Source organism: Metarhizium brunneum, chromosome 1 (assembly GCF_013426205.1).
Source record: "Metarhizium brunneum chromosome 1, complete sequence".
In the NCBI taxonomy this organism is placed as follows: Eukaryota; Fungi; Ascomycota; class Sordariomycetes; order Hypocreales; family Clavicipitaceae; genus Metarhizium; species Metarhizium brunneum.
The window spans coordinates 4,862,598-4,879,682 of record NC_089422.1 but is presented as its reverse complement, the minus strand read 5'-3'; the positions used below and the strand labels follow the sequence as shown (position 1 = coordinate 4,879,682).

Below are 17,085 nucleotides of genomic sequence, written 5' to 3'. Positions count from 1 at the left end.
GTGTGCTGAACGAGGAAAGACGAAACCATCGTCTAAGAAGACCCCAGACGGAGAACTGGGGATTATATTACTCTGATGGAGACACAGGATAGGACGCCTTTGTACATTTATCGCTTTTAACTCGAAACCGGTGGGGCAGACGGGCGAAACTTAGAGGTTAGTCCTTGGCGATGCCTTGGGACGCGCTGTTGTAGTTCAAATGAAACGAACAAAATATGAACCAAATGAAGTCTTTTTTCTCCAATTGCGTTTTCTCCTATTCCTTGTGGATTTGGGTGCATGCTCTGTCAATCAAACAACACCGATGGTAGCATGCTCTTGGGAGAGACCTACCCGAAGACTCTTGTTGCCAACTACTGCCCCAAGTAGTGATGCTAAGCTTTGCTCTCAATTTACACTCGCCGCGATCTATCTTCTCCCGTTGCGCCCAAATACATCCCGGTTACCCTCAATTCTTTTGACGTCCCTTTCGCTGATGCGCAACTCGGCACCCCTCAGTCTGCCCACTCCCGGTCTATCAACATCACTTCTCCGGCCTCTCGTCCGCCTTTGCTTTCCCGTTTCTCTCTCTAGAATGATTCCATTCTCCTTGGCCTCGCGTCTCCTCTTGGCCTCGCGTGCATCCGCAGCCACAGCCATGCCCTTTCTCATGTGCATCGGCATCTTGTCCTGCTTATGTATTGACAGCTTCGAACCGAGCGCTTGGACACGTAGGTCTGTTGCCTTTTGCCGCGTTCGACCTGCCGCAAAGGATTTTGGTTGCGCGGCGAAGGAGGACGCGGACGAGAGGGACTTGGCGGCGGCGTGGGGGGCGAGGAGGTGCGATTCTGCGAGGAGGCGGCGGAGTTCGAGATCCTGTTTGAGGAGCGAGGGTGCGTCCTCGGGGAGGGTGGACGGGTTGGAGGAGACGGCGGGTTGGATGGGGTTGGGGGTTGCGGATTGGTCCGGGGGCCGCGAGGACTGATGATGCGTTAGTAGCTCTGTCTGGCTGGTGATGCAGGGAGGGGAGGAGGCGGACCATGAATGCTTTGAGTTCGCGCTTGGACATTGACTCTTTGGGCAGCTGGGGGGTTGAGTGGTCGATTATTTCGATTGCTGGTGTGTCTTGGTCGATTGACCATCAGTACGGTGAATTGCGAGGACGGGGAGGAAACAGCCTACCGTCGTCGCCGGACTCGCCCTCGAGAAGATCCTCCGCGTCATCGCCTTCCTCCTCATCGCTGCCGGCGGCATCGTCGTTTGATAATCCGCCCCATTCGGAGTCCTCGTCACTGTCACCCTCATCTGCCTGTTCTTCCGACTTTGTGTTGGAAAGTCTTTCTTCGAGTGGTTGGAACCTAGCCTCGAAATGTCGGCGGAGTAATTCATTCGCGTCTGGTTCAGATATTGATGATGCGGGCGCTTTGCGCTTGCCTAGGACGGCCATTATATCATTCGTGGTGTCCTGTGGTATGTCGAGGTAATGGTGAGGTGGTACGTGAAAACGTTATAAATTTTTGGAGAGGCTGCTCATGTTCAGCCTTATGCTTAGCGAACGTTAGCGGCGGAATACATGTAGACTTTATGACGATGGCCCCACTGCCTAGGTACCTGGCAGTTACCTTAAGTACGGAGTACTAGGTACGGTTGCCAGGCCCCAACATTGAAGGTGCTCAAAGTACGGGGAGAACATAACACCAAAACTATCTAGCAAGCACTTGAGACGAATTGGATTCTCGTTTTGAAAATGTTCAAGTAGTGAAGCACCATTTTTGGCACATGTGCTAATAGCCATTGCTCTTCCTTCTGTATCGTACATCGAGAACAGGAACCGTTCTGTTTGACCCATTTAACCCAGAAGCCCAACTTCCATGGTATCATCCCAAACGCCCGAATATGCAATCGCGCCTCCATTAATGTAATCATGATTTCCCGGCTATTCTGGCCCTCCTTGCATCGTCCTCCCGTATAGCTTCGCTTCTCGCCAAGAAGTCCTGTCGAGCGGCGTACGAATCTTTGGATTTGCTCGCCAACTCCAGCTCGTCCTTGATTCCCTCCTTGTCCACGTATCCCGCCCAATCCATTCTGCTCTTCTCCACTGTAGTGAGCTTCTTGGCTCGGGCCTCCTTGCCAGCTTGAATTCTTGCGGCAAGCCCGAGATTCAAGTCTGCACGTCCCAGCCTGACGTCTATCATGGGCTCGAATGCAGAGCGGAACGCTTTCCTTGTGGCGCGCTTCGTTGGCGATGAATCGACGTCGAGTGTGTCCTGGCCTTGGGACGCAAGGTACAGCTTCGCCTCGGCAGAATCTCTGGCCACAATCTTCTCTTCGGTGTGAACCCGACCGGCAAAGTTGTATGTGCGCTTGATGCGGATGGTGTCCGATTGGGGGTCATCTGACGAGGCCGTTGGAGCTGTCTTGCTGTCGGAAGGCTCCCTTGTATGCTCTCCATTTGCTTCGACTGGCGGGGCACTAGGTTTGATTTGCTCGCCGGAAATCATCTGCGCCCACAGGGCATCCACGTCGATTGTGACGGGACCATTGTTCACGGCGTACTTGCGCTCCTCCTTTCTTCAGAGACACGAAAAAATTAAAAAAAATTAGCTTGCAGTCAATCGCATGAGAGGAAGCGGCTGGGAAGGGACGCACTCGGCTGCACGTTGAGCACGGGTCTTGACCAGTCCTCCTTCGCCGCCTTCATCTTCGTCCACGGGGCGTCCCTTCTCTTCTGCTCGTTTCCGCCTCTTTTTGCCCTTTGCTATGATGGCTTCATCTCCGGAATTATCGTAACCATTGTCGTGAGCCTGTCCGTCTGGCTGTGATTGCTTTCGTTTCTTCTCGCCTTCTTCTGCGTCTTCGGCATCGGACTGGTCGGATACCGGCTCGGGCGCTTCGTCGGGCGCAAAGTCCGAGTCTTGGGACGAAGCATATTGCTCGTCTTCCTCGTCTAGAACTGGACTAGGAGGCATCCTTGTGGCGCAGGGCGGTTGCCGAGTGGTAGTGAGAAGCAGAAGAACAAAACGGCCAGCCGCGTCTGACGTCGCGATGGATACCGAGACAGAGGGCAGTAGCAGCCAATCAGAAACGAGTATCACAACAGGCCTGGCAAGTGTCTTGTTTGTAAGCGGCTATGCCACATATAACCACATGAGTTGGAAATACTGATTTTATTTCTGCAGTCTATCCAGTTGGTTGAAAACATCCCTTGTCTTCCACCGAGACCGTGTCTCTTGTTGGGATGCCATTAGTCCGTATTCCATCCTGAAAGAGGCAGGCCAAGGGGACAGCAGAAAACACAAGACGTATGCCAGCGAGTGCCAAACGCCGAGCGGTGTCTCGACTCTTGTGTGTCGGTGTTTTCAATTGCATCAACGCTCTGCGCATTCATAGCTGCACGGGTCTGCCACAATATTTCAATGTGAGGGTCAGGTTACTTCCTACTTGTATTTGTTTTGTATTCGCTCTTTTCATCCGAGCCATGTTGGCAGGCTAAAGGTATCCTACCGTGCGGAGGTGCCAGCTACTCGTCGTTATACGAATGTCGTAGAAAGCAAGTTAGCTAGGACATAAGTTTATATCTGGGGACTGACGTCTATATCGTGTCTGGTGCATCTCTCCACCAGCCGGCATCATAATTCACATTTCCATACACGCACGTACATACATGGTATCCACTCGTGTCCCGTCTTCACCGTACAGAGCTTGCTGCTTCGGGATAAACATGTCCTATTACGGAGCATGGTCCTTTGTATGCTGGGAGCCAAGAATATTCTGTTGATGCAGGGTCGGAGGACCGAGGAACCGATGGGCGAGGATGGCCTGAAATGGCAAATGTACCGTTGGAGGGTCAGCTTGCAGAGCTGTTTAAACAGACGGCAGCACGCATGATTCTGCACGCTTTCTTGTTTCCGATTGAAGCTTCTGACGAGAACGCCTGTGGTAATGTTGTATCTGTGATACGTCTTGAACCAAGCCCGATAAATCCCTGATGAGTATAAATGTTTATGGCAGCAAATGAAGGGGATTCACGGCGCTTTTGTCCCTCTGACGCTACCATCAAGCAATAAAGTCTCAGCAGTATGAATGCTCTCCTGGCCTCAAATGCTGTTCTTGCCGCAATGTTCAGCTTATTCACCGCCATGACCGTGCAGAAATGCAGCGCAAGCCACACACTTACACTGCCCAGCGACGACATCGGAACCAGTAAAATCTCCTGTTGGCCTCACCGACCGCTCAAGACCGCAAACTTGAACCAAGGATAACATACGTGGCAACATGGTATGCTACCTCATGCAACCAGAGGCCGGAAATAGTCGTCCGCCTTCAGCTCGCGTTGCTCGTGCAAGTTAAATCGGCCGATTGCCCGGCCTCATGAAATAGTATGCCGTACCACCAAACAACACATACATACGCTGTTCTACGGACCCCGCCAAAGAGACTTTGATCAAATAGCACCAGACTATTTGCACTGTTCCCCGTATTTCTGATGCCCTTTCTGCCGAGTAGATCCCATGTAGGGTTACATGGGAGTGGAAGAACTGACCAGGTCGGTCAGTGACGCCCCCGAACGCCCGATCTTTGAGGGGCCAAACCGGCCCTCGCTCTTTCGGAAGGACTGCGTATTTCCCGCCGTTATGGGCACATGGGATGGCATATTGGTTTCGCAAGCTACGACTTGCGGCCGAATAAACTCCTTTGAATTTGGATCTCGCGCATCCTATTCGATAGCCTGCCTTGACGGTGTAAGTGCTGGCAAGGACAGCAGTGGAGGATGCAGCCGGGACGCAGCTTGGTGACGCATCAGTACCTCTGATGGCTCCGTAGAAACAAGTTATAAATTGAATGAGCAGGACACAGGCCTGGTACCTGTTTGCCCATCTTCTTTCGCCGACCTCTAGTCCAACTCTCCAAGCACTACCCAAGACAAACCAAAGAAATGGAGTCTCGCGTGGCAGACCATGTTCCCGAACTGGTCGGCGTCGCTCTGGTAGTAACGGTATTATATGTTAGCACAAACCATGAATGGCATTCATATTCTATTGACATACTAACCTCCACGGATGACAGTTTATATATTCCGGTTTATCCAATCCCCTTTCCAAGGTGCCCGGTCCTTGGTATGCAAAGTGGACAGACCTGGTTGGCAAATATCAGTACTACAACGGGAACAAAGTGTTCTATGTCCACAATTTGCACAAGAAATTCGGTATTGCTTCGTGTCTCTTCACTGCATGTCTGAGGCGGGACTAACCATTTCATGAATCAGGCCCGTATGTTCGGATTGGACCTAATGAGGTTTCCGTGGCCGATCTCGATGCAACGAAGATCGTTTACAGCACCAAAGAGACGTTTCGCAAAACCATATTTTACAGACACTTGACTGCACAGCCCATGGCAAATATCTTTTCGACTGCCGATGTTGACTATCATCGGAAATTGAGAAGACTCATGTCCGCACAATTGTCCGAGTCGTCCTTGAAGTCGCTTCTCCCAGCAATAACCTCCCGCGTAGAGTTGACGATCCAGAGAATGAAGGAGGATATGCAAACACGAGGCTTTGTGGATGTCTTTAAATGGTGTCTTTTTATGGCAACAGATGTCATAGGCGAGCTTGCCTTCGGCGAGTCGTTCCAAATGTTGGAGAAAGGCGAGGTATGTTCCGGCACCAAGCCAAACTCTTGATGCGGTCGACTTGACAGGACGCTGACACGGTTTGTGCGGTAGAAAAACCAGTACATCCGCGATTTGGAGGGAGTTGGAGTGGTATCCGCTGTTCGAATCACCTTCCCACGAGTAATTGCTTTGGCACGAAAATATCCACTGCCCATCTTTCAGAAGAACGTTCAACAAGCTAGACGCATTATAGGCTATGCTGAACAGTCTCTCCAACGCTATCAGAGTTTGATTGACCAGAACCCAGAAGTACCAAAGCAAATAATTGTCACCAAGATGTTCAAGGCCAGAGAGGATGAGAAGTTGTCGTTCTCCGAGATCGTCATAAACGCCCAGGGTTTGATTGTAGCCGGCAGTGATACGACATCGAATTCCCTAACCTATTTGCTCTGGTCCGTCTGCCGGCGTCCTGAGCTCCGGGATGCGCTTGTGAAAGAGCTTCGAACGTTGCCCGATGACTTCACCGAACATGATCTGCGAGAGCTGCCTCTCCTAAGCCAATGCGTCGAAGAGACGCTTCGTCTCTATTCCGCAGCTCCAGCACTACTTCCCCGGGAGGTCCCTCAAGGCGGAGTAGAGCTTGGAGGTTACTGGCTCCCAGGTGGTACCACGGTGGCCACCCAAGCGTACACGATGCATCGACATCCAGACATTTTCCCAAACCCTGACGAGTTTAACCCCTATCGGTGGGCGGCGCCAACAAAGGCTATGAAGGAGGCCTTCATGGCATTTGGTCGTGGACCAAGAAGTATGTCCTTTAACTTACGTGCTGCCTATGAGCAAGACTTGACCGCTGACACCAACTCAGTTTGTATAGGATTGCACTTGGCGTATATCGAGCTTCGGCTCGCCGCGGCTCGTTTTTTCCAGGAATTTCCAACTGCATGTATGTCTGAGCGTGAAGGAATGTCGGATGATGACATGAATGAGACGATCTATTTTTTGATGAGCCCCAAAGGAAAGCGGTGCCTGATTGAAAAAGCATCGTGATGGCCGGGTCGCAGCAAGGGTTGTTTGCAACTGGAAACTAGAGACTAGGTCACTTGCGCAATGCAGAGAAGTCGCGGTGAGAGAACGAAATCGACGGGGACGGATGGGCGCGAAACAAGACTGGCTGGCTGTAAGATCGAACCATGTATTGAGCTTTCATCTTGATGAACTACGATTAGTACATATGCCGATTTTAGCTCTCCAATGCCGAATATTGAGAGTCTGGTGTTGATGTCAAATGGACTCGCACCACGGCCAAGTACCGAGAGACTTGGCCCCACACGTGACGGCGCGATTCTAGTCGCAAAGGAATTCGCATCTCGAGCTCCAACCCTCGCACTCCCTAAATCCTTCCAGAATCAGCACTCGCCGCTATGCTGCGAAGTCTTAGATATGGCAAGCGACTATGATTTCGAAATAGAGGTTCCCGACTTGGCAGAGGATGACCCCATGCGAGCCTTCCTTCCAGCCTCGTTTGGCAAGAAGTCCAAGGAAGCGAACATTGCGGCCCAGATCGACAGAAGTAAGAGGAACGCGGACGGCAAGGCCCCTGCTGGTGCTCTAGATGCAAGCGTATCGGAGGCAAAGAAACCACATTCCAAAGGCAGTTCTAGTGATAGCGACGACAGCGACGACGATTCAGACGATTCGGACGATTCGGACGATTCGGACGATGGAGACGAGTATCCAGTGTCGCACGAACTTGTCTTGAAGACACACAACCGTGCGGTCACCACGGTTTCCTTAGATCCTTCTGGAGGTCGACTGTTAACAGCCTCTCTGGATTGTGTGATCAATTTTCATGACTTTGCGTCCATGACACCAACAACACTACGAGCATTCAAGACCGTTGACCCTTATGAAACGAAGAAATCCGCAGCCACCGCAGAATCGCACCCTATCCACCACGTGGAATTTAACGAGCTTTCCGGAGGCGTTTTCCTGTGTGTCTCTGCGCACCCGCAAGCCAAAATCATGTCAAGAGATGGTGGAATCCTCACCGAATTCGTCAAAGGAGACATGTATCTCAGAGACATGAACAACACGAAAGGGCACATTTCAGAGATCACTGGCGGAACATGGCACCCAACAGACAAGAATCTTTGCATCACGTCCGGCACGGATAGCACATTACGAATATGGGACATCAACAATAAGCGATCTCAGAAGGAGGTAGTGGTGTTCAAGTCTAAAGCTGCAGGCTCAGCTGGCAGAACAAAAATGACGGCGGTAGCCTGGGGCAAGCCATCTCAGGGCGGCAATAATGTGCTCGTGAGTGTAGCGCTCGACGGGACCTTGGTCATGTACGGTGGCAATGGACCGTTTACCCGACCTGCGGGTGAAATCCAAAACGCCCACAAGCCAAATACCTGGACTAGCGGCATTGATATTTCTTCTGATGGCCGCATGGTAGTTACACGAGGAGGCGACGATCTGATCAAGCTTTGGGATACCAGAAAATTCACCAAACCTCTCGTCAGCGTCTCTCATACATCTACGTCGGACCACTTCCCTACCAGCAATATTCAATACTCGCCAAACTCCACCAGCATCATTACGGGTTCGGAGACGGGCCATTTACACATTCTAAACCCTGGCAACCTTCGGGCTGAACACGTGACTCCTATAACACCCGGGTCGGCTCTGATTACCGTGAACTGGCATCCAAAAATCAACCAGATTATTACGGGTTCGGCCAACGCTGAAACGCACGTCTTGTATAACCCAACAACATCGAACCGCGGCGCCGTGGAAGTCATGTCTCGAGCACCGAAGAAGCGACATATCGACGATGACCCGAATTTGACAATGGATCAAGGGCTAGGCATGTCTGGAGACGCAATTATCACACCCGGTGCCCTGTCTGGTGCTAGGAAGTCGGGTGTGACTGGGACTGGGCGATCGAAGGATCCACGTCGACCCCACGTCCCTCAGCAAACTCCATTTCAAAAGAACCAACCAGACGAGAAGCATGTTGCTGAGAACATCCCACTTGCTCGCATGTTACACGAGGATCCTCGGGAGGCGCTACTGAAGTATGCCGACAAGGCCCAAAATGACCCGATCTTTACCAAAGCATGGAGCAAGACACAGCCCAAGACACAGTACGCAGAGCTGAGCGACGAAGAGGAGGATGGGCCAGACAAGAAGAAGGTGAGGAGATGAAAGTACAGTGAAAGGCAAGAAGTACTTATCCGGAGCAGGTACCTGGCTATCGCGCTCTAAGCTGTAATATCACGGTATTAATATCGGTGTATACTTTTAGATTGACAAATACATTACTACTACGGAGTACAGACTGTAGTACTACGACGATATGTACCCCTTTGCAATCAATTGATTCAAAGATTAAGCGCGAACCCCTGCGAGCGATTACGCCCGCCACTAGTACTCCGTACTGGCAGCGGGAGGTCCACAAGGACTAATTTGGCCGAGTTGTGCTTTGCTCGGCCATTTTTGGTATGTATGCATGACGCAAAGGATGTGGTGTGTCTCATGCAGCGTGATGGCGTAGATGAACCGCTTGGATGGCAGGAGCCCTAGCGCTTCATGTATCGACCCAAGTATTGACGTGTTTGTTGCCGGTCTAGGCGTCTTTCTAACCTTTGTGATGTATGAGAACAGCTAGGCCGACCTGTAGAACCAGAATGTAGCCCCATTATGCCTCTCAACCGACACTCCATGACTCGATAAAGTCCGTCCGTCTTCCGTCCTCCGCACGCACTCTGTGGATTATCTAATGCACCGGGGATTAGCGGCTCCGTGACCTCGCCACGGGCCTTCAGGCTTCACGTGACCGCATTAGACCAATCACCGTGTCGCCCTCGAGCATGAGTGGCGGGATTCTGCCTGCGCAGAGGGCGTGCTGAAATTTACCGTGGCCAAGCGTCCACAGACCGCACCAGCCATCACGCTCATTCTTGTCCGTTGTCTTCACCACTCCCCATCATCAATCAGCGAGGAAGCGCGCGCGCATCCCGAAAATCGCCAGGTCCCCTCGCAAACCATCCGCAGCCATCTCCAATCCTCGCCAACTTGGTGTTGCACGCGATTTGCACGCATTCTACGCTCGAGGCACCAGCCCCGACGCGCCGCGTCACTGCATTCACACTTTTTCACTCCCTCGCCATCTCCTGGCCTCACGTCTGGTGGTTTCCTAGATTCCCTCAGTCCCTTGTCTATTACCCGCCCCCACGCCTCGCCGGCCGACATACATCCAGCCCGTCCAACGCGACGGTAGCGGATATCAAACCACTTGCAACACGCTTTCACGACGTGTGTACATTCACTTAGATAAAATCTCTCGCTGCGCAACGCTCCATTCGCCGAGCATTGACGCGACCCTGGTTTTTTTTTATCGCATTCCGCTTTCGTTTTTTTTTTTGGCGTGACTCTCCCTCCCTCTTGACCACTTCGCGAAACGCTCGAGTGCTACCTGTGCTCGCGCTACAACCATCGACAGCCAGCTCACCATCGTCATGCACCGTAAATAATTCGAAATCACAATTGTTTGACCATTGGGGTATATTTTCGGTGCAGACGATAAAACAACCACCGCTCCATCATGGCGTCGGTGCAAGCTCCGCCTGCGGTGCAACCCCCAGGTGCGCCGATGCCTGCCGGCGCAACCAAGCAACAAGCTGAGGAAGTCTTCAGGGTATGTATTGAGCATGTTTGTTCGACACTGGATCACCATGTCGATGCCAGACACGCGATATTTGATGACGGGGATACTGATTGGTGCATATATAGAAGCTGAAGCAGATGAAAGAGCAAGGCGTCCCCCCAACGGACCCCGAATACATCAAGGCCTCCCACTTCTTGATGAGCTTCCAGCAACAACACAACATGCGCAGAAACCAACAACAGTTCATACAACAGCAGCAGATGCAAAATGGTGTACAAACCGGCGGCCGGCCGCAACCAGGCACTCCTCAATCGACGCAACCCAACGCTGCTTCGCAAGGAGGAGTAGCCTCTGCCTCGGCACAGACACCCGCCGCCGCTTCCACTGCATCGCCTGCGTCGGGCTCTGGCTCAACCCAGTTCAGCCAACAACAGCTTGCTCTTTTGAGGCAACAGATCCACGCATTTAAGCTTCTTGGCAAGAATGCTGGTGTGTCTGTCCAATTGCAGCAGGCCATCTTCAACCAAAGACAGCGTCGGCAGACCACTGCCATTGATAACGCCTCAAACTCTGCCAAGAACGCACAGCCGAGTCAAGATGCGGAAAAGGCACCTTCAGCAGGGCCTGAAATGGCAACCGAAGACGAATCACCCATCCCCAAGGCTCACACGTATAAGACTGTAAAGTCGCCGTATGGTACGAGTATGATTCGACCCTCGATAAAATATCTTGACCATGCGCAGCGCAAGAACCGGTGGTTCATTCCCGGCGTCTTCCCGACTGGTATTGACTTTGACCACCTGCGGTACGAGCGAGAAGTTGTCATCTTCAATCGAATGAGCCAACGGTTTTCTCAGCTCAAAGACTTGCCGGCAAACTTGGCTCACTGGGATTCCACAAAGGAGATTCTCGAGGCCGATGATACACTGAAGCGAAAGGCCATAATTGAAATGAAGAGCCTTGCTTTGTATGCTAAGCAAAGGGCTTTGCGTGAAAAAATTGGTCGACAGATGATGCATTATGATAATTTGGCCATGACGACGAACCGAAGTCACTACCGCCGAATGAAGAAGCAGAATGTTCGTGAGGCTCGCATCACTGAGAAACTTGAGAAGCAACAGCGTGATGCGCGCGAAAATCGGGAGAAGAAGAAGCACAGCGATTTCTTGCGTGCCATCTGTCACCACCGCGCTGAAATTCAAGAGAGTGCCAATTCTCAGAAGACCAAATCACACAAGCTCAGCCGTCTCATGTATGCCCAACACTTTAATATTGAAAAGGAAGAACAGAAGCGCATTGAGAGAACGGCCAAGCAGCGTTTGCAGGCTCTCAAGGCCAACGACGAGGAGGCATATCTCAAGTTGCTTGACCAGGCCAAGGATACTCGTATTACGCATCTTCTCAAGCAAACTGATGGTTTCTTGCACCAATTGGCGTCTTCGGTTAAGGCCCAGCAACGCCATGCTGCTGAGGCCTACGGTGATGATGCGGAGCCATTTGTTGAGGAAGAGAGCGACGACGAGGAAGAGGAGAGTGGCAAGAAGATTGACTACTATGCTGTTGCACATCGCATCAGAGAAGAAGTCACTGAGCAGGCCAGCATGTTGGTTGGTGGTACCTTGAAGGAGTACCAAATCAAGGGTCTACAATGGATGATATCCTTGTACAACAACAACCTCAACGGTATCCTTGCTGATGAAATGGGTCTCGGAAAGACGATTCAGACCATCAGCTTGATCACCTATCTCATTGAGCGCAAGCTGCAGAGTGGTCCTTACCTCGTCATTGTGCCTCTCAGTACCCTCACCAACTGGAACCTCGAATTTGAAAAGTGGGCGCCGTCTATTAGCCGAATCGTCTACAAGGGACCTCCCAACGCCAGAAAACTACAGCAGGAGAAGATTCGACAGGGCCGATTCCAGGTTCTCTTGACCACATACGAATATATTATCAAGGACCGGCCGATTCTTAGCAAGATCAAGTGGTTCCACATGATTATCGATGAGGGTCATCGTATGAAGAATAGCAACTCCAAGCTCAGTGCTACTATCCAGCAGTACTACGTAACTCGATTCCGTCTGATTCTCACGGGAACTCCGCTTCAGAATAACCTGGCCGAGCTGTGGTCTATGCTTAACTTTGTTTTGCCGAACATTTTCAAGTCTGTCAAAACTTTCGACGAGTGGTTCAATACTCCATTTGCCAATACCGGTGGTCAAGATAAGATGGAGCTCACGGAAGAAGAGCAAATTCTCGTCATTCGTCGTTTGCACAAGGTCCTGCGACCATTCTTGCTCAGGCGTTTGAAGAAGGATGTGGAGAAGGATTTGCCCGACAAGACTGAAAAGGTCATCAAGTGCAAATTCTCCGCCCTCCAGGCCAAGCTGTACAAGCAAATGGTCACACACAACAGACTGGTGGTGAGCGATGGCAAGGGTGGAAAGACGAATGCTCGTGGTTTGAGTAACATGATTATGCAGCTCCGCAAGTTGTGTAACCATCCCTTTGTCTTTGATGAAGTTGAGAATGTCATGAACCCAATGAGCATCAGCAACGACTTGTTATGGAGAACAGCTGGTAAATTCGAGCTCTTGGACCGCATCTTGCCCAAGTACCAAGCCACGGGCCATCGCGTCTTGATGTTCTTCCAGATGACGGCAATCATGGACATCATGGAGGATTATTTGCGCTACAGAAAATTCGAGTATCTGCGTCTTGATGGTACGACCAAATCTGACGAACGATCAGACTTGCTCAAAGACTTCAATGCCCCCGACTCGAAGTACTTTATGTTCTTACTATCCACCCGTGCTGGTGGTCTTGGTCTTAACTTGCAGACCGCTGATACCGTCATCATCTATGACTCTGATTGGAATCCTCACCAAGATCTTCAAGCTCAGGATCGTGCTCATCGTATCGGCCAGAAGAACGAGGTGCGAATTCTTCGATTGATCAGTTCGAACTCTGTCGAAGAGAAGATCCTGGAACGTGCTAGATTCAAGTTGGACATGGACGGCAAGGTCATTCAAGCCGGTCGATTCGATAACAAGTCTTCAGAAACTGACCGTGACGCTATGCTTCGAACCCTGCTTGAGAGTGCTGACATGGCTGAAAGCGGGGAACAAGATGACATGGAAGACGAGGAACTGAATATGATGCTTGCACGTAGCGATGATGAAATTACAGTTTTCCAGAAGATTGACGAGGAGCGGGCTCGGGACCCTGTCTATGGTATGTCTGCTGGTACAAAGGCCAAGCCTAGACTCATGGGAGATGATGAGCTGCCTGATATCTATTTGAACGAGGGCAATGTGGTTGAGGAGGAGACTGAGGACCTTGTACTTGGCCGTGGTGCTCGTGAACGTACCAAGGTGCGCTACGACGATGGCTTAACAGAAGAACAATGGTTGCTGGCTGTGGACGATGACGAGGATTCACCCGAGGCAGCCGCCGCCCGTAAACAAGCCCGAAAGGACAAGCGAGAGGCAAACAGGCTCAAGAAAGTGGCAATTTTGAACTCGATTGATAACTCACCCTCAGCTAGTCGCGCGAGCACAGAAGAGATTGAGACTCCAAAGAAGCGTGGCCGCAAACCTGGTAGCAAGAATGAGAAACGCAAGGCGGAGGATGGCGATGAAGAACCCCCAGCCAAGAAGCGACGGGGTCCTCAAGGTCGACAGAGCAAGGGTGGCTCCGCTGCCGCCGATTCCAGAGTCAGTCCTCAACAGCGTGAGGTTTTGCAAAAGAGCTTACGAGGCCTCTACGATGCCTTGATGAACCTGGAAGTGGACGACATCGAACCGCCGGCTGAGGATGACGAGTCGGATGCTGGCAAGCGCCTCATCATCGGTCCGTTCATCAAGCTGCCGCCCAAGAGGGACTACGCCGACTATTATGTGATTATCCAGAATCCCATCTGCATGAATCATATCCAGACGCGTATCAAGAAGGAAGAGTACTCAAGCCTCAGTGACTTGCGAAAGGATTTTCAACTCATGATCCGCAACTGCCAGACCTACAACGAGGACGGCAGCATTCTCTATCAGGATGCCAAGACTATGGAGGTAAGTTGGAAGCAGCACAAAATGATTTCCAAGACACCATATCTAACGGCATTGCGCAGGAATTCTTTAACAAGAAGTTCCAAGAGGAACTAGAAGCTCATCCCGAATTGCAAGAGCTGGAAGAAGGGGGCAGCAAGGCCGGATCTGCTGCTCCATCGGGCCAAGGAGCAAGCACACCACAGCCAAGCGGTGGCACTAGAATCAAGATTATTTCCAGCAGCGCGCGCGCCAGTGAGGCTGTCAACGGCGCCAAGTCGTCCGCCCAGAGCGACGAGGAATGAGGTACACGAAGAAACTCGGCTTGGCGCGACGGAGCAGGGATAGGAAGCACCACGACCTTTGCAGGATATTAATAATACTCCCAGCTTGCATCCCCAAGTACTGATGATGCAGCGTGGCGGATCTGTTTCACATGGTCATTTTGGCAACCGGGGTTTGTCTTTTTGTTTTGCAGCTGTTTGGCAAATGCATTTTGTTTCTCGGCGTTTATCTGGCTGGGAGTTTATAAACGTGTATCAAAGGGATGGAGCGGAGCGGCCTAGGGTGGATTCAAATACCAAGCGTACGCAAATGGTGGTTAAACGATGGGACGAGGAGGTGCAGCAGTCGAGGCAGAGACGAAGCTTGCAGAGCGTTCGGCACTCCTCGACCTGGGCAGGCATGTTTAGATACGGAGTCAAAAATGTATTTTAGTAGAAGATATCGACGAAGATTGTACAAACGCAGTTTAATGTGACCGAGTATGCGAAGGTGGCACATGAATGAGAATCGACATTGAACCAATGCGAACAAGGCCCGCCAGCCAGCAAGTGACCTAGGCCTAGGAAGCGGAAACAAGACCATAGTCTCTCTTACGTCACTGCGTGGTCAATCATTGACATCAATGGATGCTGGAGCGTGTGGCCGCCCCAGGTGCGTGGTGGTGTGTTCAACTGTGTTGGTGTGTTGGCGTGTTGGTGTGTTGGCGGTGCTGATACGTCGTGTTGTGTGGCAGTCGGCAGGAACAAAGAGAGACGGAGCAAATGGCCAGTAATGCGCAACTCCTGCCATGCCACAACGCAACTCGACTCAACTTGATCCACATCACAATCAAGCAATCTGCTCGCCACTGACATCCCAGGCCGCGGTACACATACATCAAACAGAATAAATGAGTCCTTTTCAAAGTCGAAACTGGATTCCGCTCGATGACAATTTCGCATAATGAAGAAGACGCTGCTGCTGTGCTTTATCCACGGCTTCAAGGTACGTGAGCCCGCCGTAGTGGCGACACATGCATGTAACAGGGTCTTGACGCGCGGTCTCGCAGGGCGGCGAATCAACCTTTGGAGACGACTACGAGTTCACCAAGCACCTACGCGACATTGTTGCGCAGAAGCTGCCCAAGGTCGACGTGCGGGTGTTGGTGTACCCCAAGTATGAGACGAGAGGGGATCTGGGGGAGTGCGTGAGCCGATTCCGCGACTGGTTCGTTGCCCCTTTGCATCGCTGTATGATTCCTGGCGGGACATACAGATTACAGACCATCCATGTAGGCGAGTGAGACGCCTGGCTAGCACGGGGCTGACTGAGAATTCGTCAAACCGCACAGGCTGGAGGACAAGGTCATAGACATGGAGGTAGCGTCGGGCACGGCGTCGCCCACAGTCGACCCTTCGGTCCGGACCATCCTCGTCGGCCACTCCATGGGCGGTATAGTCGCCGCCGAGCTCCTCATCGCGCTGGCGTCGGAAAAGCCCATCTACTCGGAGGACGGGATCCGCAAGTCCGACGACGACGAAGGGCGGCCCGCCTTCAACGCCCTCATGTTCCCCTACGTCCAGGGCGTGCTGGCCTTTGACACGCCGTACCTCGGGATATCGCCGGGCGTGGTCGCCCACGGCGCCGAGAGCCACTACGGGACGGCGGCGTCGACAATCTCCCAGATGGGCGGCCTGCGGACGGCGCTCTGGGGCGCGGGAAACACCACCGCCAAGGCACCGGCCGCGCCGCCGAGCGCGTGGCAGAAATGGGGCAAGGTGGCCATGTACGCGGGCGCGGCGGGCGCCGTGGCCGCCGGCGGAGCTGCGGCCTGGATGAACAGGGACCAGATCGCCGAGAGCTGGACGTGGGCGTCGTCTCACCTCGAGTTTGTGGGCTGTCTCGCGAGGGCCGAGGAGCTGAAGAAGCGCGTGGCCTTCGTGGTGCGGCTTCACGAGGAGTTGGGCGTGGGATATGCCAACCTGTACACGAGGTTGGGCAAGGGGGCGTCTTCCAAGAAGATCAGCATGGCTGGGACCGTCCTGGGCAAGGACAGGACGTTTTGCAACTTGCCCAAGACGATGAATGCGGGAGACTGGATGGAGGCAGTCAACGATAAAGCGGGAGATGAGACGGTGGCACATATGAGTAAGTTTCTACCTTGAGGGGGCGGTTTGTTATCATGGTAAGATCTTGCTAATGGGACTTGTATAGCCATGTTTGAACCAAAGGAGAACCCTGGGTATGAAAAGTTATCCCATGACGCGGCTGGCTTGATTGCTCAGTGGTCACGGAACGATTGGTATGATAAGTCGACAGAGACAACAACAGCAGAGAAGGTGGAAAGTGTAGAGGTGGACGAGAAGGGGAAAGGAGTAGAAAAAGAAGAAGAAAAAGAGAATACGGAGAAAATCGCACCAAGCTCATAGCTATGATAATCACAATTATAATTACAATGTACATACATGCCTGTCCACGTTTGTCCGTTGGCACACCCCAGATTCGGCCCCT

General features: G+C 52.1%; 5 protein-coding genes across 5 annotated transcripts; 3 read left to right on the top strand and 2 right to left on the bottom strand.

Annotated features, from left to right (window-relative positions):
• Window positions 1-408: 408 nt before the first annotated feature.
• G6M90_00g014600 (uncharacterized protein) lies at window positions 409-1,426 on the bottom strand (the record flags this gene model as incomplete). Its single annotated transcript, XM_014693575.1, has 3 exons — window positions 409-960; window positions 1,019-1,104; window positions 1,162-1,426. 3 exons carry the CDS (start codon window positions 1,424-1,426, stop codon window positions 409-411), a joined length of 903 nt encoding a protein of 300 aa, XP_014549061.1.
• A 475-nt stretch (window positions 1,427-1,901) lies between these two features.
• SWC5 (SWR1-complex protein 5) lies at window positions 1,902-2,948 on the bottom strand (the record flags this gene model as incomplete). The annotated part of the gene is made up of 2 exons (XM_014693576.1): window positions 1,902-2,550; window positions 2,629-2,948. The coding sequence occupies 2 exons, from the start codon at window positions 2,946-2,948 to the stop codon at window positions 1,902-1,904; spliced, it is 969 nt and encodes a 322-aa protein (XP_014549062.1).
• A 1,967-nt stretch (window positions 2,949-4,915) lies between these two features.
• Window positions 4,916-8,808, top strand: azaI_0 (Cytochrome P450 monooxygenase azaI; the record flags this gene model as incomplete). Its single annotated transcript, XM_066129754.1, has 6 exons — window positions 4,916-4,975; window positions 5,047-5,185; window positions 5,246-5,631; window positions 5,704-6,400; window positions 6,470-6,538; window positions 6,944-8,808. 6 exons carry the CDS (start codon window positions 4,916-4,918, stop codon window positions 8,806-8,808), a joined length of 3,216 nt encoding a protein of 1,071 aa, XP_065985693.1.
• Window positions 8,809-10,207: 1,399 nt separating this feature from the next.
• On the top strand, window positions 10,208-14,615 carry snf21 (Chromatin structure-remodeling complex subunit snf21; the record flags this gene model as incomplete). The annotated part of the gene is made up of 3 exons (XM_014693579.1): window positions 10,208-10,300; window positions 10,396-14,334; window positions 14,394-14,615. The coding sequence occupies 3 exons, from the start codon at window positions 10,208-10,210 to the stop codon at window positions 14,613-14,615; spliced, it is 4,254 nt and encodes a 1,417-aa protein (XP_014549065.1).
• A 922-nt stretch (window positions 14,616-15,537) lies between these two features.
• On the top strand, window positions 15,538-17,003 carry G6M90_00g014560 (uncharacterized protein; the record flags this gene model as incomplete). Its single annotated transcript, XM_014693580.1, has 4 exons — window positions 15,538-15,579; window positions 15,644-15,801; window positions 15,926-16,722; window positions 16,789-17,003. 4 exons carry the CDS (start codon window positions 15,538-15,540, stop codon window positions 17,001-17,003), a joined length of 1,212 nt encoding a protein of 403 aa, XP_014549066.1.
• Window positions 17,004-17,085: the final 82 nt, after the last annotated feature.